Source organism: Heliconius melpomene, chromosome 11, assembly GCF_056956725.1.
Source record: "Heliconius melpomene rosina isolate 202511_hmr_F chromosome 11, ASM5695672v1, whole genome shotgun sequence".
NCBI lineage: Eukaryota > Metazoa > Arthropoda > Insecta > Lepidoptera > Nymphalidae > Heliconius > Heliconius melpomene.
The window spans coordinates 5,105,548-5,128,202 of record NC_140399.1 but is presented as its reverse complement, the minus strand read 5'-3'; the positions used below and the strand labels follow the sequence as shown (position 1 = coordinate 5,128,202).

The window sequence follows — 22,655 nt, the reverse complement described above, 5'->3', positions numbered from 1 at the left end:
CATTTAGCATTGCCATCACGTTGGTTGTGGCCAGTGTTGGTGGATTGTGCTGTGGCGGGTTTACTTTTGTGGTTAGTTTTTTCCACTTCTTTGGCAGGCCTCCTGTGGTCTTTTTGAGGGAGGCCAGTAGTTTATTTATTGTTGATTTTGTTGGTATTGTTGGTGTGGGAGAAGCAGGTGTCGAGTGTGTTTGTTGGATTAGTACGGGGATTGGAAGTGCTGCGGAAGTTGGTATCTGGGGAGCTTGTGGAAGCGGTGCAGGTGTTGTTGGTGGTGTGGGTACTGGTGTTTGGGAATTTTGTGTGAGTGGTGCAGGGGTTTGTGATGGTGCAGGTGCTGGTGTTTGGGATGTTTGTGAGGGTGGCGCGGGTATTGGCGCGGAGGGGAGAGCCACTAGCGAGCTGTTGCGTTTCGCGGCTGTTAAGATGGCTTTACGTGCGAAGGTGAGGAAAGGTGTCCTGGTGGCTTCTGATTCTAAGATGGTGTGGAGTGATTGCTGGTCTAGGTTTTTGTTGATGGTGACCTCCAGCATCGCTCGATCTGAGCCGTATCTTGGGCAGTCCAGGATTACGTGCGTGACCGTTTCCTCACATTGCGGATCGCAGAGACAAGATGGGCTGTCCTTTAAGTGGAATCTGTGCAAGTAGGCCGCGAAACCTCCGTGGCCAGTCAGTAGCTGGGTGTCTGTTGGTGTTATTTTTGTTTTCCTTACCAGGGTATATGCCTTTTTGACGTCTGGTAAGAACAGCTTTGTGACTGATCCGGTTTGGGAGGCTTCATATCTCGCTTGCCATGCCTTGACAGTCGCCTCGCGTATCTGCTTTCGGACGTATGATACTGGTACTTTGTCATAGTCCGGTGCCGTCTTCTTTTTTATTGCCGCCTTTTTCGCCAGCTCGTCTGCCCTTTCGTTGCCGGGTGTTCCAACGTGGGCCCTCAACCAGAAGAACCGCACTGTCCTGCCCTCGTTCTGGATGTCACGTATGCAGCTCTTCATTTGTAGGCCGAGAGGGTGAGTCGTCGATGGGGATCTTAGTAGATCCAAGGATGATCTCGAGTCGCTTAAGATGTTGGTAGCGCTCGTTTTCGACTTTTTCACCATCTCTATTGCCCTGAAGAGTGCATACATTTCCGACTGGAAGACGGTGTTGTGCGGCTCCAGGCGAAATGTGGAGAACTTCCTCTCCCTACCCTGGTCCCACAAGGTTAGGGCTGCTCCTACTTTACCCTCGATTTTGCTGCCGTCGGTGAAGATTAGGGGACCGGCTAGAGAGACCTATGTTAAGATACTCCAGTCAACAAGTTCCGATGAATTTTTGATGCATTGCTTTTATTAAGTGGAGGAACTCGACGTCGAGCACAGAGCAATAGAACAGAGCAATAAAATGAAAATATTAAATAATTTTTGTACGTTTTTTTGAAGTTGAGCCGTTGTGGAGCAGGACACAATTTTCTAAACGCGATGGTTCTGGGTTCCCAATTGAGCGGCATTGAGTGTCTCCATTCGACACTTACCATCTCTAAAACTTAGCATAAAGCGGCAGAATGGCTTAACTTATGATCCCTCTGGCTAAGCAATATGCGAAAAAAAAAAAAAAAAAAAATCAACACATTACAAAAAAAGCCAACCTTGCACAATATAGTGCGATCCTTCTGATTCTCCCTCTGCATCTCAACGCGGAAGGCGCCCTTGGGGCCGCGCACGCGCACCGTGAGCTGGCCGGCGCCTGCGCCGCGCGTGTCGCACAGGAAGCGTGACTGGAATGTTGCTAGCACGCCGGGTTCGACTCCTGGGCCGTATACTCGGACCTGTTGAGTTGTTTAATTATTTTTTTAATCGTTTATTTATATAAATTTATATTTTCATTTTTTCGCTCTGACGTCGAGGCAAAGCGCGGCGTTGAGTTCCGCAACTTGACACGCAATGCCTCCAGAATTTGGCGGAAAGTGGGGGATGGAGTGTCTTAATACAACGTTTCCTCTGCTTATTTTGACTCAGGTCTGAGGAAGTAACTTTAGTGATGTGGTAAATTATTTTATGTTCATAAAATGAAGCTTGTAGGTTGTAGCTTTTAATTTTGAATATAATTATTGATTGTGTTTAAAAAAAAGAAATATAAAAAAATCTACAAACTTTAGACGGATCAGGAGCACCAGCAACCTTGAGCACAAACGGTGAACCGGGCACGTGCTCGCCCGCAAATTGCACGCTTAACACGTGTCGCCCAGCTTCAGCTGGCTTCACGTTTAGCGTGAAAGTGCCATCGCCGTGCTCATACAGCTCGCAGTAAGCCACCTGGTTAACAAATAATATAAATGTTTTTTTTATCTTACTAATATAACATTATTACAATATTTTTTTATATACAAAATCAAGCAATAAGGAGTTCAGAATAATTTATTTAACATAAATCAATGGAAAAAGGCTACTTTTTTTTTTTTTATTTTAAAAACTACATCCACGGGCGCATAGTTGCCCGTGCCTTTTTTTACTTTAAGAAAGTTCTTTTAATGTGGCGTACTTAATTTTGGGACAATTTAAACTGTAATTATATCTAGAGCTTATACTAAAGGGGTTGGATGGGACCCCTACCGACAATTTTTTTTTTTTTGGAAATAGGCTACTACATGAACAAGAAAAAATTACATAATTAAATTCATTACCTTGTTAGGTCCAGTACAATGCGCGGTGAGTTCCCCTGGGCCGGCTCGTCTCGTATCAATCCAGGAGCGTATCTCCCTCCCTACAACGCCACCTGCGAGTCCTGCCCCGGAGCATACAACGCGGGACGCGTCCCCGCTCTCTGAGCCGGCCATCACTTTTACTGTTAGCGGGCAACCTGGAGATTATGGGTGGAAATCTTATAGAAATATGATTGAATTAATAAATTATAGATTGAATTATAACCAATTTTAAGATGTAAAAGCTAATTTCAATGAAATAAACATTAATTAAAAAAATGTGTAGTTACATTTTGCATTCATGCCATATATATTTTTATAATAACTAAAGATTTTATACTTTTAATGGTTGACTATTTGTAGATGACAATGACTGAGTTGGATTTGAAAAGTTCTCAAATGGTGAATAATAAAATCACAAGTTCCGCTAACTAAAAATAAAAGTACTGAGGACGTACATATATTGTTAAGAATAAGTTATAACGAGTTCATAACTTGATTGCCAAATTACCTTTCACCAGCCGTCCAGCCCACATAACCCGCAGTTGGTGGTCTCCAGGTCGTCTTGGAGTGTATGTCGCTCTCCAGAGTCCCGGTCCAGCTGCTGCTAATGCTACTGACACTGATTCACCTTCGGGAGATGTTAATGACGCCTCTGGTGCTCCTGGACCGGCTGCACTGCCGTCTGAAGAATTAAATATAAAGCATTTTTTATTTATAAGAAATAAATGGTAGGAAATTAAAGATAACTGGTTAGTTCGGTTTAAGAGCAGCCCAAGCTAAATTTACATAAACGGTACCCACCAACAGTAAACACAGCGGGTGTATGCGGCGCGGCGTGAGCCAGTCCGCGTCCCGCCAGCGTGACCCTGTCCGCCGTATTGCCGGACGCCACGAGAGCCCTGCGTGGCGCTCCCGCTACTAGGGCTCCGTTGTATGTAAGTTCTAACTCTTGTTCCCCACTGACGCCTTCAGCCGCTGTTAATGTTACTACTGCTCTGCCAGATACTGTTTCTACACCTGTTGGTGTGATAGGTTGATTTAGATATATGTGTACAGAATAAATATAAGGTAATTGATAACCTAAAAGTTATATATAAGTTTAATTTTTTTTTAAATTTTAATAAAATTATGTAATTCAAATATATACCTAAAGTATAAGTTGTTTAAGTTATAAAATTAAAAAGTCTTAGGCCGTATATTACTATACGTTATGGATATGGATTCCAATACAATAGTACCTCCGCTTATACTAGTATCACTAAATCAGTATAAAAAAAAGCAAATACTAACGTTGATGTCTCCCAGCCAATAAGCATTCCAATGTTCCAGGGCCAGCATTACTCGTGTCCAGTATAAGTTTAGAGGGCGCCCTGACACGTGCCGAGTTATCGGTACCCCATCCTCCTACCGATGTTATCGCTGAAGTATCTATCACCTGTCGAAATATTAATAAGTAAAATATTTATTAAGATTGTTAGTAAATTAAAGGATTTTAAATCTTCAAAAAAATAATATGTATATTTTGTTATTTTTAAAATAATACTGCACATAATTTTTATATTGTGTAAAAGTTAAAAACTTATTAAAACATTACCTTTACAGAAAACGGACTACCGGGCAAAGGTCCCGAAGACGTAAATATTCGAACCTCGTACAGGCCCACAACTAAGGGAATGTATGCACATAGCCATTCCCGAGGCGCCCCCGCTAACACTCTACATTCTAATAAACCAGAGTCTGTTGTTTCTTCCTTACTGTCAGTTAGTTTTTCCACCTGGAAATTTAGAATATTAATATATTATTAGTTTAATATTGTAAATGAAATTGTAGTTGAAGTCTTTGTGGCGCACTGGCACATTGGAGAAATTAATTATTTCCTCGCCCTGGTAATAAGATAAGCTGCGACATTGAGTTTCGCCACTCAACAAGTCAACACATAATATTTCGAAAATGGGGGGACCGGCCTTAGCACTAGATTAGGGAATCTAGTGCTAAGGCCGGTCATCTTACCCTGGTATATCCAAGATACAGTAAAAATAATAGAGAGATTTTGTTTTTTATAGCAATTCGTACCAAAATCGACCTTTGATGACTTAAAATTTATTTGATTCATAGTTTTAAATACAGGGTTTTATAATACTCACTTGAACAGTAGGTGCAGTATCTTCAACACAGTGTATGGTGAAAGCGGCTTCTTTGCCAACGTGTGCATGAGCGAGACCAGTGCCAGCACATTTAGCTGCGTTACTCGCTTTTCCACTGAGGACTCCTAAGGAAACTGGACTTCCTACTATTGGTGAACCTGGGAATTGAGCACAATAATAGAATATATACTTTATCTTAAAGATACAAAGATAAATTGGTTAAGTTTGAGCAAATTAAGTCTATAAAGAACTCCATTAACGCTTTATGCCAGTTTAAAGGTTACGTCCCGGTCACTCAGGAACAAGTATTGATACTTTAAATTTCCAAAATGCGTGGAATTTGATTCAATATGTATGTTTCATATCAACATAGAATTTCAAATTTTTTTTATTATTAACATCATACCTCCATAAGTGATATAAATTCTATAATGTGCAGGTACAGTGGGTCTCAGTCGAACTTTGTGCGTGTGTCCATCCTCTCTTATGTCAATGGGCAATCTCATTCTCCTATCACCCATCGCTTCGCATACTACTTCTAATTCACCTACGCCTGCGTCTTTTGTGTCCACTGTAAAAAAAGCAATCATTTTTTTCTCTGAACATTTCTAAGTAAATTTTTGAGAAAATACTTAAAAGTAATATGTGTGTGCCTTAAATAATATACAAACACAGAGGTTAACTTATTATAATCGTATTTATACACATTTTATGTCAATTTGCGAAACCTTACATATCTTTCTGTACCCACATACCTGTAAAGTTGATTGGTGTCTGCACTATGATGTTCCCAGTTGGCAGTCCGGATATAATAACTTTATTTGGATCGAAAGATTCACAGGTGAACGGGCTACCCGTGACGGGTTTCGAAAGGTGTAAAACTTCTGCAAAATTACAAAATAACCATATGTTAAAATAATTTATAACTGAGGTGTTTGTCTGTAATGTATTTCTGTTTTTTCAAGTGCACTGGATTTACACGATACCAAAACACAAACAATTTTAAAATTATCTATCTGTCTTTTTATTTGTCCAGGCTAATTTTCTGAACAGCTGAACAGATTTTTTGAGAAGGAGAGCTAAAAGATATACTTTTTATACGAGAATTCCAGCGGGATCGGGAATTACAAAGGAGAAACTAAGTTTGCCGACCTTTTGCGACCAAAATTAAATATAATCCGGAAATATTTAAATCGATCATTTATTAAGTGCGTAACAGTATAGATAATCATAAAAAAATAATTAATAAATATTCCCTAAATATATTTAAATAATATTAAGCAAATATTTGTATAGGTTAAGTTGGCGAAACAAATTTGTTGCAATTTTCTTACCTATAGTACTTTGACCAACTTCATTAATAGAGAATTCGGCTTGCAATAACCCAGATTTGGTCTGATAACACCTGACAGGTAAAGCTCTGGAGCCAGGTCCAGAGACTACCACATCAAACTCTCTGGCAGGTCGGCCGAGGGTGTCTATACTGAATGAGGCCACTTTACTAGCTTGCGCTTGGTATAGCCCTAGACCTGATGCTGCTACCTGTATAAACATAAATAAATTATGGATTCAGCAAAAATCGTCAAACAAATAACATTTAAATAATATTATACAAGAACAATATTAGGATAGGCAGGGGGACCCTAGTGTTAAGACACTCTAATGTCAATTTTCCGCCGAATTCTGGAGGGATTGCGTATTAATTTAAAATAAATATTTAATTTCTTTGAGTGGGGATCGAACCTACAACCAGTCGCATTTAATCACATTTGTGCCATTTCGTCACGACTGGTCATGGATTCATAAAATTGACATCCAATAAGTATTTATTACCTCTTGTCCATGATGTGCCGGCATAACGTCAACCAGTATTGGCTCTTTAGATATCGGCACTCCACTCCATAGTAAAACCAGTCTATGGGTAGCAGCTCGTGAAGGATGCCACACAAGTTCCATACGGGAACCCCCTCGCCTTCGTACTGAGTGCGCGACTGATGAACCTCCGCACCATACTCGAGCTGATAGTCTACCAGCTCCGGCTCCAGTTGTGCTTACTATGTGAAAATAATATCATTAAATTAGGCTGTTGTGTCTAACATTACACTAATTATACCAAATATTATACTATTTGTAGCTTTACGCTGTATGCTGCATGGTGGTGGTGGTGGGATAGGAAGTAGGAACTTAGTGTTAAGACGCTCCTTTCCCATTGCCTGCCCAATTTTCTAGACATAGTATGTTGAGTGGCGAAATTTAACGTAGTTCTTTCTGTTTTCTAACAAGAGCAAGGAAATTATTTATTTTCTTCTTACAGTGACGATGAATTGAACCCACAAATGTCGCGTTCACAGACGCCAAGCCACTGCCCCACGAGTGCCTCCTATGTAATCAATAAGTAAAACTTTTAAATGCAATATAAAGAAAACTTGTTACAACTAAAACTTTACCTGTAAGTATAGCTGGTCTATGAGCAACAGCATCGGCAATGGACAAAACTTTGACCGCAGACGCATCTAACGCCTCCACTTCAGCTACAGGTCCTCTTGGACTCCTCACGAGGTATCTTCCCACTCTATTAGCAGGGAAAGTCAGAAGACCTGTATCTTCAAGATTGGCTTCATTTATCCTGGATCCAGTTGGCGATAGAACTTCCACGTCAGATAAGCTTTCATCGATTTCTATTGATGCTATACCTCCTACAATGCAAAAATAAATTAAAGGTAAATTTAAATATAGTTCATATAAAATTCTCAAATTTATTGACTTTATACAATATCAACAAAAAATATAAGAGCAAAAAAATTATAAGTATACATTTAGAATGTTATTCACTTAAAATGATATATCAGTTTATAGCCCTCATTTGAAGTCCTTTTTCGTTTTATAGTTTCTGTTAGTGTAATACACTCCGTCTTCCCATTAAGACACCTCTATTCCCCTACTGTATATTAATGACATAATAAAAAAAGATTAAATTAATTTAACATACCTATCTGCACATAAGTATGCGGTTCGCTAACACGGCACACAAACGGGCTACCAGGGACAGGCTGCTCGTTGAAAGTGACAGACACGCGGTGAGGCTCGCGTGACACCGGGATAAAAGTTACATCGTATAACCCTCTTGCTACTGCCACAACCTATGGAACATTTTTTTTTAAATAATAATATGTATTGTTGTTAAGTTAGCAATATGTATTTATATAGTTACGTTTATTAAAATATTTTTAAAAAAGAGTTGTACATGATACATAACAATTCTAAATGCCCGAGGTAATTATGCCCGCAGCTATAACGGATTCAATCGAAACGATTCACAATAAATTCTCTATAAATAAATTATCCAACAAAAAAGTTTAAGCTGGAACTCTAGCTCCTGGGGATATTACAACCATACGACCATGTATAGATAGATATACAGAATATTGAAACTAAGGCTTAAATCCATCTAAAAGTACTTAGACTAATAATAAAACATAATAAACAATTTACCTCAGCCTTCACAGTAGTGGAGGGTGTAGACACTACCAATTCAAGCGTTCCTTCACCAGCGCCGGCCGCGTCTACACTGAAAGTAACAGGTTTGCCTACTTCCACTCCTCGCTCTTCACCACCACCATCTGCACTTTCGTCTAAGCTTAACCCTTCTAGTGTACCTTCTAGCTCTGTAAAATATAATTAAATTATATTTATTTCAACGATAAAAATATAATTAAGCTAAGATCGTATATTACATAGTTAAACCATACATACGCTGCTCTGAGAAATGAACCCACAACCTGTTCTTTCCGCAGCTTCACACTGTTTTCCACGTATTATATTCTTTTTGATTTGTGTTATTACTGAATCGAATCGAGTTAAAAACCGCCAAGTTTACAGTTAGATGTTGCGCGGTTGTATCTTCTCGCCTCAGATTAAGTAAAGTGCGACAAAATATAAAATAGATGTAGGTAGGTTCGATTCCCACTTAAAAAAATGAAATATTTAATATTTCCATTTTCTTCACTCTGGTATCAGATTCAAAATCCGACGAGGGAATAAATAACAAAAAAACATCCAACCCACCACCAGCACCAAGTCCGGTGACCCTAACACGTCGTACATCATACACGTTGCACGTGAAAGGTGATCCCGGTACGTGACGTCCAGCACATTGCACTTGGACACTGTGACGTCCCACCGCTTCTGGAGTATAGGAACCTGTGTATCGTCCTTCTGCAGTGGCGGTAGGAGTCACTCGTGTTCTAATTGTGCTACCACCGGGGCCTGTTACGTAGATAGTTGGTTCTCCGGCTGGAATTTAAGAGTTGGAATTTTTTTTTTAGCTTATTTGATATTTGGCTGGGAAGCAATTTATAAAAAATAACAACTATTTATTAGGGGACGTAATTGAAACAAGTTATGTTCAATGTAATTAAATTTTCTCTTGGTTAGATATAAAGATTTTTTTGCAAGCATTGGAAATGTTAAATATTCACCCATTTAAATAGTAAAACACTATCAAATTAAGCACTAAAAAAAATAAAGAAACACACTCTGGAAGCCAGTTAGATGGATTTCGGCGTTTTCCCCCCTGGGCGCAGAGCTTAACCCCGGGCCACTGGCCCTGGCGTCAGCGGCTGCCGCGGGCGCAGATACTATACAAGTGAACGGTGACCCCGGTACTGCGTGACCGTTGAACCTGACTGATAGTGTATGAGGTGCTGCTTCGGTCGGCTTGAAGTTTACCTGAAAGTAATGAATTATGATTTATTGTATATAATAAGTATGTATACCTGAATTTAACTAAAGAGGTTAAATTAGATAAGAATAGAAAAGCTGTTATTTATTTAATCCAAATATTAGATTGAAAGTTAAGATAGAGAGAGAAGAGAGGTAAAGTACCTAAATTAACAAAAAAATCAATTACCAATAATTAATATTACTTTCATCATTGATGCATTTTAGTAAAGTAAGTTTATTATGTATTCACTTATTAGATTACAATAACTTCGACATTTATGTCTGCTTTATTACCTTGAACCTTGCATTTCCTTCACTCTGTACATAATTGGGGACATTTCTGCCATTCACTGCAACTATTATTTCCAAATTTCCGGCACCTGAAATTTATTTATGATTACCATTTTTTGCCGACATTGTTTACTATATTATAAGATGTGGAAAGCATTTTTTGTGATCTGTACAAATAATATGTTTATGGAACAAATACTATATATAAAATATAAACATTTAGTTTAAGTATAATTTACTACAAACCCTGTCTGAAGACTCATTAAATTACAAAGTCAATAAAATATGACATTATAAGATAGCCAAGAAAAACACAAAGACTAATGTCTAACTCATAACATATATTATATAATTCTATAATATTACCAGCATGAGAAGCATTGATAGTGAACGCCACAGGTCTACCAACGACGCCAGGTGATATATCAGTGACGGACACACGCGACGCACTGTACGCTTTTACTAGGAATGGACTACCCTCCACGTGGCCGCCCATTGCACCGGCGCGAACCTGTAAAGGATTTTTTTTAGATTCACGCTGTATCTCGTAAAAGGCAGGGTAGTCAAAGGGAATCTAGTATTGGTATTGAGATTGCGAGGTGTGGGACTCATCGCCGCAACCGTAAATGTGTTAATGATATTTTAAAACTTGTAATTTAATTAAAATGCAAAAAAGAAAAGATGTTCTGTTCTGTTCTGTAATGCGAAAGACATGTTAAAATAATAACATAAAAAATACCTCAATACTGTGATCACCGACATCAACTGGTACAAAGGAAATAGTGTACCTCTTACTAGGTTCATTTTCGCCAACTGTTTCTTCGGCTGAAACCTGACAAGCATGAGACACAATTAAAAACTCCACTTTAAACGGATGGGTGGAAGTATTTTATATATGGTATAAGTTATTATTGAAATAATTAGTGCTTTTTTAAGCCACGCTTTGATAAACATAGGTTAAAAACTTGTAATAGTAGTAGTATATAAAAATAAGTTGTAATTTCTACAAAAGTAGCTACTTACTTGCACAGCAACAGGCCTTCTAGCTGGTCCCAAGACCTCAACATGTGGTGAAGTAGGAGAATCCACACTAAACGTGTAAGCATCACCCACAGAGACCTTGTCCGGGGACTCCCCAGATCCTGCACCTATCACTCGCGCTGGTGCCGATACGTGACATACAAATGGACTTCCTAAAAATTAATTTAAAATTTCACAATAAATTGTTTACAAATTATAAATAATGTATAAAAGGACACAGACGGACACACGGACACACACAAATATCCACAGCGAACAAAAATAATTTTAGGTAAGTTGTACACGCAAATAAACGTAAATTAAAGCAGCATGAATTACCGAGAAAATAATTAAAAAATATATATGCTTTTTTTTCTGCAAAAATCATAAACAAAATAGAAAGGACTATAGTTTGTTCCCTGTACATGCTCTGTTTAAATTGAGAACATAATACATTGTTACAAATGAATACATACCAGGTACATGATCACCATTAAACCGCAGTTCAACAGTGTGCGGCCGGGGATCCCTGGGTGTAAAACTGATTGCATATGTGTGGGCGCCTTGAGCAGCTGCAGCTGTGGGCACTCGACCGCCGTTGACAGTCACTTCCAAATTGCCGGGACCCGCCGCCATTGTTTCCACTAAACAAATAAATTTCGACTTAAATGATAATGAAAAAGGGTAATGATTGGTTGCCGTCTTGGTGCAGCGACATCGTGTTACTATAAGCGTGATTGTTATAGGGTCAATTCTTTATCGGGTGAATGAATTATTTTAATTTTCTCGCTCTGGTAACAAGATTAAGGTTCATCAATACATAGGCAATATTACGAGAATTGGGCGGGAAGTGAGGATATTTCAACACTGGGTTCCTCTGGCTACTTTACTGTATGTGGTAAAACTTGTAAAGCTTAAAAAAATACAGAACACTTGTCATTGATTTCTACCTAACTATATATAATTTCAATTCAATTGTAATAAAAAATGTTACAATGTTGTTGTTGTTATTGGGACTAAAATATATTTAAAAAAATTAGTCACCTAAAAAAGTTACAGGTTTCCCCACTGTTCCGTGAGCTACATCTTTAACTCTTATGGCAGTCACGTCATATACCTGTTAAATAAAGAAATATAATTTATTATATTTTATTATATGAAATATAATTTATTATATTAGATTAAAATCTAAGATATTAAATTGCTGTATGTAGATCATTTATAATGTAACTCAAGAGTGGTATGGTTTGTTATGACTAATAAGAAGGTGATAACCTTAAAACAATTAAATAGATGTCTAGTATTCTTTACATGCTCCTTAAAAATAGAACAATATCAGTAATCAATATTTATATCAAAAAAGTAATAACACGTTAAATAAACCAAAGTATGAACGACACAAACAACACAAAAAAATGTATATATAAAAAAATACATCTTTAATTTCACTTACTTTGAGATGGAAAGGACTAGCAGGTATGGCTATTCCATCCACCAGCACATTCAAGCGATGTTCTCCTACGGCACGCGGTACAAATTCCGCATGGAATGTTCCAGAACCGGCGACTGCGGAGACCGCCGCTGGTACCGAGGCTCCATTTGGACCTATGCCCAACTATATCTCAGCTCACCGCTTTACCCTCCCTCTTATCTTTCATATGTTATGTTTATATTGTATGTCTTTCATCCATTGACGTATTATTTTTATTAATATTTCTTTAAAACATTGCAGATTTTTTGTTTGTCTACTTAAAAAGTTCTTTTCTCATGTTAGAAGTTAGGGCAAAGCGGATGAGCTTTATAACTAGCAAAAATGTATGTTATATTTCTATATAAGTTTATATTTAAAAACAATGAAATTATATACACATATTTATTTTAAACCTTAATTTGAGATTGTGAGCAAAACATAGCCTAAATTAGTGACAAGTTTAGTTTAGTAATGAAGCTACAAAATAAACATTTTAATACAATAAAAAAGCATGTGTTAGTAGGTGAATGTGGTTAGTATGCCAAGCATGTATAGTTTTTATTTTTATTCTCTATTTCTATCTCTACAATTGTATCATTCAGTCATTCCTTCAAATTTATCCCTAAAGAGGGGCCATTTCATCATTATTATTATCATTCAAATTGTCAATTCATGTTTCAAAATGAATAGTAATTCTGTCATTTATGCCAGCCTGTAAAAGAACCAAAATATTCATGAAAAAATGACTTCAATACTCTACTGTACAAGTCCTTACAGCAATATGACAGAAGCGAGACAATATGACAAAAATAATAAAATAAGTGCATTTTACTCTTGCTTATAATAAATTGTATGCTTTTAATAATTCTTACCCTCAACATTTACTTCTACTTGGTCTAGAGTAGCAGATGGATGATGAAGTGTTAAAGAGGCAGGCTGATGAAGAGGAACTGGTCCTGGTAAAGTGACTCTGGCTCCAACACCTCCACCCTCAGATACATCTATTATTAAAGGGCAGCCAGGAACTCGCATCTATAATATAAATTTCAAATGTGTATGTGAATATATGGTCAAAATATGAATGTATCATCTGAATGTAAAAATATAGTAGATTTTGGGAGGAATTACTTTCATTTAATTATTCTGATTACATTAAATATGGCATTGAGTTTTGCCACTCAATACACAAGGGTTTGAAATGCCGAAAGTGGAGAGCAGAGTGGGTAGTGGGAAACATACAGCTATTCAATAAAAAGCTTAAAGTTACTTTTTACTTGTAATAAATATGTTTCTATTAAACATAGTTGTAACTAACCTTATTAAAAGATACATTGACTATATGTTCACAGGCTTCAGTGGGTGTGAATGATACTGTAAATCTGGCATTTCCCTATAAATAAATATCAGATTAACACAATAAGATGATTTTATAAAGATATAGAATAAATATTAAAATATATATATATTAAAGGATCTAAAGATTTAAGGATTGTTATAAATTTATTTTACATATTTAGTCTCAAAAAACATTATAGTAAACCTTAACTATTAAATTATGAAATATCTATTAAATTATTTATTTTATAGAAGTCTATTTACAAATAATTAAAAAAATATAAAAAAAATAATGTTTTATAACAATTTTCAATGTTTCTATTACTGACCTGTGGATGTACTTGCGTGGGAATATTCTGGCCTCTTGCAGCTACTGTAATCTCAAGGTTGCCCTCTCCTGCCTGAGCTGCATCCACAGCAAGCTGAACTGGTACTCCTATTCTAGCTGATGATCCTCCAGTAACACTCACCAATTTGCTATCATATGCTTTACATACAAATGGTGTTCCCTAAAAGAATGTTTTATTTTTGTTACTAAATTACTTATTTAAAAAAATCATAAAACAGTGTTTAAAAAATAAATGAATCACACCGGAACTGGCTGAGTGTTATAATGTGCCGTGAGTGTGTGAGGTCCAACATGCTTAGGTGTAAAGCTTGCTACGAGTCCGGATACGGCCTCTCCTGTGAGGCGTACTGGAACATCACCTCTAGGCCCTCGTACTGTCACAGTAAGCTCCCCACCTCCAGAACCTTCCACTCGCACAGAACATGATGCTAACTCACCAACTGGTATTAATTCTGTAAATATATTTTCTAAAGTTAAGGCTCATTTTTCATATGTAAATATTTATTTACATTGTCATCTGACAAGTTTGAAGTTTGGGTGAATGTCATCTGTCAATTTGAAAGGATCTTGCAATTTGCAAACCATACCAATTTTTAATAACCGATTTAAAAAAAGAGAAAATGAAAGATTTTATTTTAAGTTAAGTTTTTTTATTAAATTATGACTAATGTAAATTGTACCTATCATTCTATAACTTATATGAAGAAAAGGATTTAAGATAGAATATATGTATATGAAAATTCAGTAGAATTTGACTTACCGACTTGAGAAGTATCTATAGTAACTCTTTGTGCTGGCGCGACATGAAAGACGAAAGGCGACGAAGGTACCGGTTCACCATTAAATTTAATATCCACTCTATGTGGTGTTGAAGTCTCTGGTCTCCAAAAAACTAGGCAGCGACCTCCTCCTACAACCTGAAAATCATAGTTAAGTATGTTTATAAGAAACGTTTTTCTTAAGACATCCAATTAGGTGCACTATAGTTTAAAAACACCCATAGCAACTTTTAAACTAAAATATTTTCAATAATGTTGAACTAAAGACTTTTAACTCGATTTGAGTAAATAAGTTATTAATAATTCTAGTCTAGGCACTGTCAACAGCAGCAAATTTACTTAAGTAAAGTTTGTTTAGGTTTACATTGTACTTACTTGTACATGATTGGGGACTTCACCCTCATTGATTGAAATTTCTAATTGCCCTTCACCCGCAGCGCTGGCGTCAACTGTAAATATAAGCGGTGTTCAAGTTATTTGTAAACTTTTCATATTTCCTGGTTGTTCATTTTTTAATATTGTAAAAAGTTTTCAAGCTTCACCGAGAGTTGTGATATTATAAGGAAAAGTGTAAATTCTATTTTATATAATTACGAACATTTTGCTTATTTCTAGCGTCCCAAATATATTTTATCTATAAGTATAATTTTTGCATTAATCAGGATAAGTTAGCTACATTTATTGGTGAAATCTGCCTAACTGTGTGATGATATTCTACATAGAGTATGGAGATTAGGAGCATAAAGTATAAGCTACGTCCATTGTAGGCTGCTGTACTGTACTCTCTAAACTCGTAACTCAAAGTTTTGTATTGTATTGTAATAGATATTGCTGAAAGTAAACTCTTCTATTCTTCTTATTTTATTACTTCTTATTTATTAAAACATTCGTAAACGCTTCTTAGTGGCTATTAACTAGACATTTATTATTAACAAAAACAAAAAAGAAAAAATATTTGAAAATAAATTGAGAATGGTCGGTTCTTAAACGTTTATTAAAAAAAAAACAATGCGTCCCTCGGCTCGTTGTTTTGGCGCGGTTCTAGATATAACTTATAAGGTACAGATTTGCAGATGCCGGTACGGCGCGCTTGGAATAAATAACGCATTTTCTCACCAGATGGAGGTAGAGATAACCGTATACATATATGTTTAGTATAAATATCAATACTGTAACTGACTAATGTAACTGACATTAACATCAAATTCCTGTGAATTGACCAGCAAATGTTTTCTAAAGTAGTAATATATTAAAAGGTAAATTCGTTAAATAAAAAAAAATGTTTCAATATTTATTATTTACAAACTTTATCTTTGGAAAGACATTTTTAATTTGCAATTATACTTCAGAGTGTCAATATTTTCGGTGTGATTCAGTTAAAACATTATCTAATTTTAAAAATCTGAATAACTTTGGCCAGTTCCATAAAAACCGATACGGTAAAAAATAAAAGATTCTCTTCATAAGTTTTTAAAATATTATTTACTGGGATAAAAAATTAAGCTTATCGTGGCGTTAGTCATTAGTTGGTCACTAATGACTGAGCGTGTCGGTGGTAGGTTCGATCATCATTCGGGGGCATGACTAAATATAGATTATTTAATTGTCATAATAAAATAAAGCGCAGCTTTGAGTTGTGCCAATTAACACTTTGCACAAGATTTTCCATTAATGGGAGATCTGTGTAGAATCACATAACCACAAAACCCACACAAACGAAAATCAAACGAATATAATTGAATAATTAACAAACATTTATCGCATAAATATTCAACGCAATACATTTTCACGGTACCGTACACCAACATAACTATAACAACAGATCTTCAACTTTAGTGACTTCGTAGCTAGTTGAGGATTGAGGAGTAGTTTAAATTGACGTAACCAGTTCTAACCGCTACATTTACGTTTCCTTTATTGGGACATGCCTCCAATAATTGTGTTTACCTCTGAACTGGCACTGTTGTCCGACGAGGGCGTTGCCCACATCCGTCACTTTGATAAGGCTTGCATCGTAGACTTTGGCAACTAATGGCCCTGCGGCCAGTTTGTCCTCGCCGATGGAAACCTGTTAACAAGTTAATATGAATATTTAACGACGTTATATCAAACAGAAAGTTTGATAATCATTAAATTTATGGCACGAATTTGGATTTTTTGAGACCAGCCGTGCTGAAGGGGCACAAAGTGTGACTAAACGCGACTGGTTGTAGGTTCGACCCCCACTCTAGGATGTGAAATATTTATTTCAATTTATATTTCCATTTCTTCTGATATGTCCCATTTGCTTTATACGGAGTGTCTTAACACTAGGTACCCTCTGCCCTGCGAAGTGCGAGATACAGAGTGAAGCGGATTTGTTTTTTTTAAATTTGGATTTTATTGTTTCGTTTTTTAAAAGATCTTTTTTTAATGGTAGCTCCTTAAGACCGAGAAACAATAGTATAACATAAAATGTCCTAAAGTGTTAAGCGTAAAGAATGCAGTGTCCGTTAGTAGCACTCTCGTACTTAGTGCGCTCACGTACATTAACAAAAGAAAGATGCTGAAATAAAAGATTTTAGAGGATGCATTCGTAAAACAAATGCCTTCCTTATGTTTAGAAAATTCTAAACTACTTATGTTAACAAGTTGTAAGTATCTAATACAAAAAATATTATTTACTATGTCTAAGCTAATCAATATATAAAAAATAACAGTTCTTAATTACAACATAATTATATTATAAAATGATATTAGGTATATTACGCAAACTTATGGACAAATTATAAAATTAGTTTTCGCAACGCCATCAGAGCCTTGTAGTAAATGTACATGTCTAAATATATATTGCCTTTATTACTTATTTATTTTCAAGAAGCTAATACAGATTGTAATTCGATGCAGAGGGAATCTAGTGGCAAGGCACTCCATTCTCCACTTTCCAATAAAATTTTCGAGACAATGCGTTTTGAGTGGTGGACTGAAACTTCGCCCATTGTCTTATTACCAGAGCGAATGGAAATATTTAATTCCCCAGAGAGGGAATTGAACCCACCACCATTGTGTTGGCATGGGGACAATTAAAGTTAATAATATATTTTTACTTTATTAGATTTTACTTGTAATATAGAATATATATTGATCACAAGTAGTATTGCCCATTAGGTGGTAGATATACGACCTTCCACTTAATATATTGCCGTGTTCGCTAATTGCAATGCTATTATATAGATTACCTAAAGACTATAAGCTCTAATAAGTTTCAATAGTAATCTATCTAGTCTCGCATATGAAACAATGTACAAGTATGATTTTTTAAATAATTATTTTCCGCAAATAGCAGAGGGGACTTGGGAACCTAGCGTTAGGATACTTCCGTTCCCCAATTCCTGACGAATTCTGAATGCATTGCGTGTTGAGATGCCGAAATAAACTCCAAGTTTTGTCTCGTTAAATAATGTATTATTATTAAAGTAAAAAAAAATATTTTTATACTTACATCAATTAAATGTGTGCCAACTTCATCTGGAGTGAATTCGATGCGGTATACGCCGGGTCTGTCAACCACGTCCAGCACGCGCGCTGTCATAGGTCGTCGAGATGGTGCTGTCACTGTAACACCGACCTAAGGAGATACAACTTTTGTTAATTTGTAGCAATAATTTTATATGAAAATCCAGTCAAGTGCGAATCGGATTTGCCCCTGAGGGGTCTGTACCAATCGAAATATTGTATGTCGACAGAAGTTTAGTTCAGTTCTTAATTTATGGCGTTTCGAGCGTGCCAGTTGAGCACAAATCACTTCGCCAATATCACGTTGTATGTAGAACACACGAAGGAGAACTTTAATATTTTTTTCCCACAAAAAATAAGAGACAGTTTTAGCTAGTTCCCTTCGGTATGTGTTACTCTATGCTTTATCTAAAAGAGTACCGAGACTATGAAGGATCGATAAAAGAATATGAAAAAAAAATACATTAATACAAGTATAGTAAAGCAAGAAAGAATTCGAAACACTACCCTAGTATATAAGAACAGAAATGAGTTTTCACAAATTATATTTTTCATTTCATCAAACGAGAAAGCTCTTTCTCCTAAATTACTTTTAAATAAAAACTCTTTGCCGTGCAGTTTTCGAACGAATATTTAATTTTTCAATATAGTCGGACTGAGATTCGATTTCAAATTGTTCCTGCTTCGTGAATAAATTTATGGCTTAACTTTTTATTAAAAGTTACTCTTTGATCGAGTGTAATTTAAGATAAAAGTTAATCCATACAAAGTTATTTTGTAATAGTCTGGGGAAATATATTTATTATTATATAAGCGTGCAAATTTTTGGCAAACGTAGGTAGGTGTGTATTAATTATGAAATAACTGGGTAAGCTCAGCTTTCGATTGGTGTTCATATCTTCTATGAAAAAGTACTCAACGATATACATAAATTAAAATAATGTTCTAATGAGTATGATAATGCTAGATTTGATAAACTATTATGTATGGTAGGGTAGGCAGGGGGAACCTGGGAATTCTAGAGGCATTGCGTATTGAGTGGCGGAACTGAACGCCGCGCTTTCCCTCGTTACCAGAACGAAGATATGAAAATATTAAATATTTCGTTTTCTAGATTGGAAATTATACTCACAATCTGTCGCTTTTACAGTTACACGCATGTGCACCTGAGCAACGACAGGCCTCTAATTTATTTTATAATAATATTTTTAATTTTTTTTTTTCTATTTAATCTGTCAAGTATATTTTTTTAAGTAGATATTAAATCAAATATCATTAAATAAAAAAGAGCAAGAGATTTTGGTGAACAAAATTGAATATTTGCTTTAATAATTTAAATAAAAGTAGCCCAAATGCCACGTTCAAAAATAAAAATAAATCTGAACAGAATAAATTAATTTTTGTAGCAATTATAAATATTTCTTTTATGAACACGAAACTCCATTACGTGACGTGTTATTTATTTACGCTATAGTAACCTTAGTGGGGCTGATGATGTTCAGAAATATTCATGATAGTTCACGGTTCAAACCCTGACGGGTTTTGCGTGATTCTAATAAATCTTAAACTGTCGTCTCTTGTAAAATGTCAACATTTTTTCGTCGGGTTACGATAAATCATATATCGCAATCACTTTTTATGATACACTAGACTAGAATATATGTATTTTTAATAATAGTATGTAGATTTTAAAGGTGATCTAAATTTCGGTTAAAGTGCTGCTATTATCTACTTTTATTTACTTTAACAACAAACTCGACGCTCAAATGTTTCAGGCATTGTTTAAACAGTTTTAACCAATTATATGTGGCGTGCTTTGAAAGTGGGGGCAATGTGGCAAATAAACAATTGTCAACGCGATAATTATATTTAATATAATTTTTAATCAAAAAATTCGAATTAATAAAATACAATAATTTTACTTCCATACGATATGATGTATTTTCATTTGTTTAGAACAGAGACAAACATGTAATTCTTCTTTTGACCCTTTAAGGTATTGGGAACGTAACTCAGCGCTTTATTTTTCCTACAGACTAAGGAAATTGAAGTTGATCGAAGAGGTGAAGGGGTTGATCCAAGAACTATCATGAACACTCAGATATCATCACAATCAGCCCCAATTAGGTCACTACAGCGCCTAAGAATAAATAATAACACCCAATTCAAGGGACGTTTATAATCAAAGAACAAATGTTTATAATTGCTACAAAAAGCAATTTATTTAGTTCAGTATTTGTTTATATTTTTAAACGTGCCATTTGAGCAACCTTAATTTAATATTATTAAAGTAAATATTAAATTAAAAGAGAAGTCGTATGTAGATACGGTGTGGGTAAATCTGTAGGGTAGAAAATGGATTGTAAAAGTATAATGGCATAAAAGTATTTCAGAAGGATTTACCTCGCGTATATTTTAAAATTCTATATAGCTTTCAGGTTTTACATTTTTTTTGTTTATTTCTTTTTGGTTTGCTGCTTTGAAAGATACAAAAATAGTATCTATTGAATTTTAATAGACAATATAATTAAATTAATAAAGTACACATTTATCTAAGTTGCGTTACTTAAAAATTTTAATATGAATATGTTTAAATAAAAAAATAATATTTTAATATATTTAAATACCTCATTTTTATTGAAAGTAGGTGCACCCGGCGAAGTGGATATTTCAAAGACGGCCGGCACCCGCGCGGGGATCAGCCTGGTGGGCTCTCCGCCGCCGCCACCCGCCGGCCCTGCCATTATTTCTACCTTCCACGGAGACCCTACAAAAAATAAAAAAATAATGTTTCATTCTTCTTCTTGAAATCTCAAACAATAATTTATTTTCTCAGTTGAGTTTATTCTGGCGTTCCCAGCGTGCCAGTTGAGCACAAAATCACTTCGCCAATGTCACGTTGTATGGAGAAATTTATTTTCTCAGTACGACTAAATTTTTGTCCGCCAATATACTATCTTTCAATCTCTGAATGGAGTTGAGGAATATAAGGGTATGATATGGTCGTATTACAACGACGGTTATGGGTTCAATCAACACTCGGGGAATGAATTATTTATTAATATTTTCATTTCTTCACTCTAGCACCAAAGCAAAAGCCCGGCGTTGATATCTGATCCGATTTGAATAGTTGAAGTTTTAATATACCTAACAAAAAAATATTGTCTCATTTAGGGAAATTATACTAACTCTATTTTACAAATTACATTTTCCTACACAAAAGAAAATGCAAGGGATACATTTTAAAAGCGATTTTAACGTAATTCTTAAGACGTAAATCATAGCAGTTGGTCTAATTTGTTTAGAGTGTTTGAGAAAATGGCCTCCAGTATAATTGCAGAGAAACAATCGCTAAGCAGATAACAAAACAGAAGGAGGGACGATCAATCATTTTGTCAAATTTGTTTTTAGTTCAACTGTTGAGCAGTGAGAAAATGGTTTTATGCAAATAAAGGTTACAGAAATTAATTATGTTTGGAAATATTTTAAATATTCTAACAAAAACTTAATTTGTAAAAATTTTATGAACTAGGTTGGTAGGTTGTTGATAAGACATTTCTACTTTTTCCGCCGTGGCAAGGCATTGCGTGTTGAGTGGCGTAACTCAACGCCGCGCTTAAAACCCCCAAAAAAAAATCTATGAAAATAATGAATCACTAATTTTAATCCCAAATACATAAATATATGTATATTTATTTAAATTTTTAATTTTGCTAAGAAGCGCAGTTGAAAACTCGAAGTATTAATGAACGAAATGAAGTCTCACTTCTTATTATAAGATCAAACACGGATTTCCTCTTAGTATCAGGTCTATAGATAGATATTATATATAACCTAACCTATATAACCTATATAACCTAACTTTAAACTTGACGTCCTTATGACGATAATTTTTTTAGTTTAAATTGATTCTACAATCATTAATAGGCATATTATATACTAGTGGACCCGAACGCGGCTGCGCCCGCTTGAACTATACGAATATTTATTAAATATATCTATAAAATTATTTTCAGTTTTCAATAACAATAAACTTTGCAAATCGTTGCTTAGCAACGGTCGCATAGCGACGGTTGTTGTTAACATGGCGGAATAAATTGCATATCAAATTAATAAGTATTTTAATATATTGGTAGATGTCGAAAATATTATAAATATGAGAAAAAAAGTATCCTATGTTCATCCCGAGACCCTCAAGTATCTCTATATGAGTATTTTATCACAATTAAATTAGCGGTTTGGCCCTGATTGCGTAAAAGACGGACAGCCAGATAGAGTTACTTTCGAATTTATAATATAGGTATGGATATAGGCTTACATTGCACCTATAGGATATTGAAAATAAATACAATTTATTTCATAAT

The 22,655-nt window shown here is 35.4% G+C and overlaps 1 protein-coding gene across 1 annotated transcript in view; it reads right to left on the bottom strand.

Annotated features, from left to right (window-relative positions):
- jbug (filamin-type immunoglobulin domains fbug) overlaps positions 1-22,655 on the bottom strand; it is a 64,611-nt gene that overhangs the window by 3,929 nt on the left and 38,027 nt on the right. Inside the window, exons 21-53 of the mRNA XM_085193380.1 lie at positions 20,919-21,058; positions 18,278-18,403; positions 16,744-16,864; positions 15,172-15,245; positions 14,778-14,934; positions 14,261-14,469; positions 13,998-14,177; positions 13,649-13,723; positions 13,206-13,365; positions 12,316-12,467; positions 11,907-11,979; positions 11,339-11,506; positions 10,866-11,035; positions 10,582-10,674; positions 10,209-10,353; positions 9,846-9,931; positions 9,365-9,557; positions 8,895-9,122; positions 8,322-8,494; positions 7,819-7,969; positions 7,277-7,525; positions 6,663-6,883; positions 6,164-6,371; positions 5,585-5,713; positions 5,236-5,400; positions 4,830-4,987; positions 4,280-4,459; positions 3,976-4,120; positions 3,487-3,702; positions 3,194-3,367; positions 2,665-2,840; positions 2,135-2,296; positions 1,630-1,809 (exon numbers count right to left, since the gene is read on the bottom strand). Of these exons, the coding sequence (XP_085049506.1) occupies positions 1,630-1,809; positions 2,135-2,296; positions 2,665-2,840; positions 3,194-3,367; positions 3,487-3,702; positions 3,976-4,120; positions 4,280-4,459; positions 4,830-4,987; positions 5,236-5,400; positions 5,585-5,713; positions 6,164-6,371; positions 6,663-6,883; positions 7,277-7,525; positions 7,819-7,969; positions 8,322-8,494; positions 8,895-9,122; positions 9,365-9,557; positions 9,846-9,931; positions 10,209-10,353; positions 10,582-10,674; positions 10,866-11,035; positions 11,339-11,506; positions 11,907-11,979; positions 12,316-12,467; positions 13,206-13,365; positions 13,649-13,723; positions 13,998-14,177; positions 14,261-14,469; positions 14,778-14,934; positions 15,172-15,245; positions 16,744-16,864; positions 18,278-18,403; positions 20,919-21,058 (5,237 nt within the window). The remainder of the gene's footprint in view (positions 1-1,629; positions 1,810-2,134; positions 2,297-2,664; positions 2,841-3,193; positions 3,368-3,486; positions 3,703-3,975; positions 4,121-4,279; positions 4,460-4,829; positions 4,988-5,235; positions 5,401-5,584; positions 5,714-6,163; positions 6,372-6,662; positions 6,884-7,276; positions 7,526-7,818; positions 7,970-8,321; positions 8,495-8,894; positions 9,123-9,364; positions 9,558-9,845; positions 9,932-10,208; positions 10,354-10,581; positions 10,675-10,865; positions 11,036-11,338; positions 11,507-11,906; positions 11,980-12,315; positions 12,468-13,205; positions 13,366-13,648; positions 13,724-13,997; positions 14,178-14,260; positions 14,470-14,777; positions 14,935-15,171; positions 15,246-16,743; positions 16,865-18,277; positions 18,404-20,918; positions 21,059-22,655) is intronic.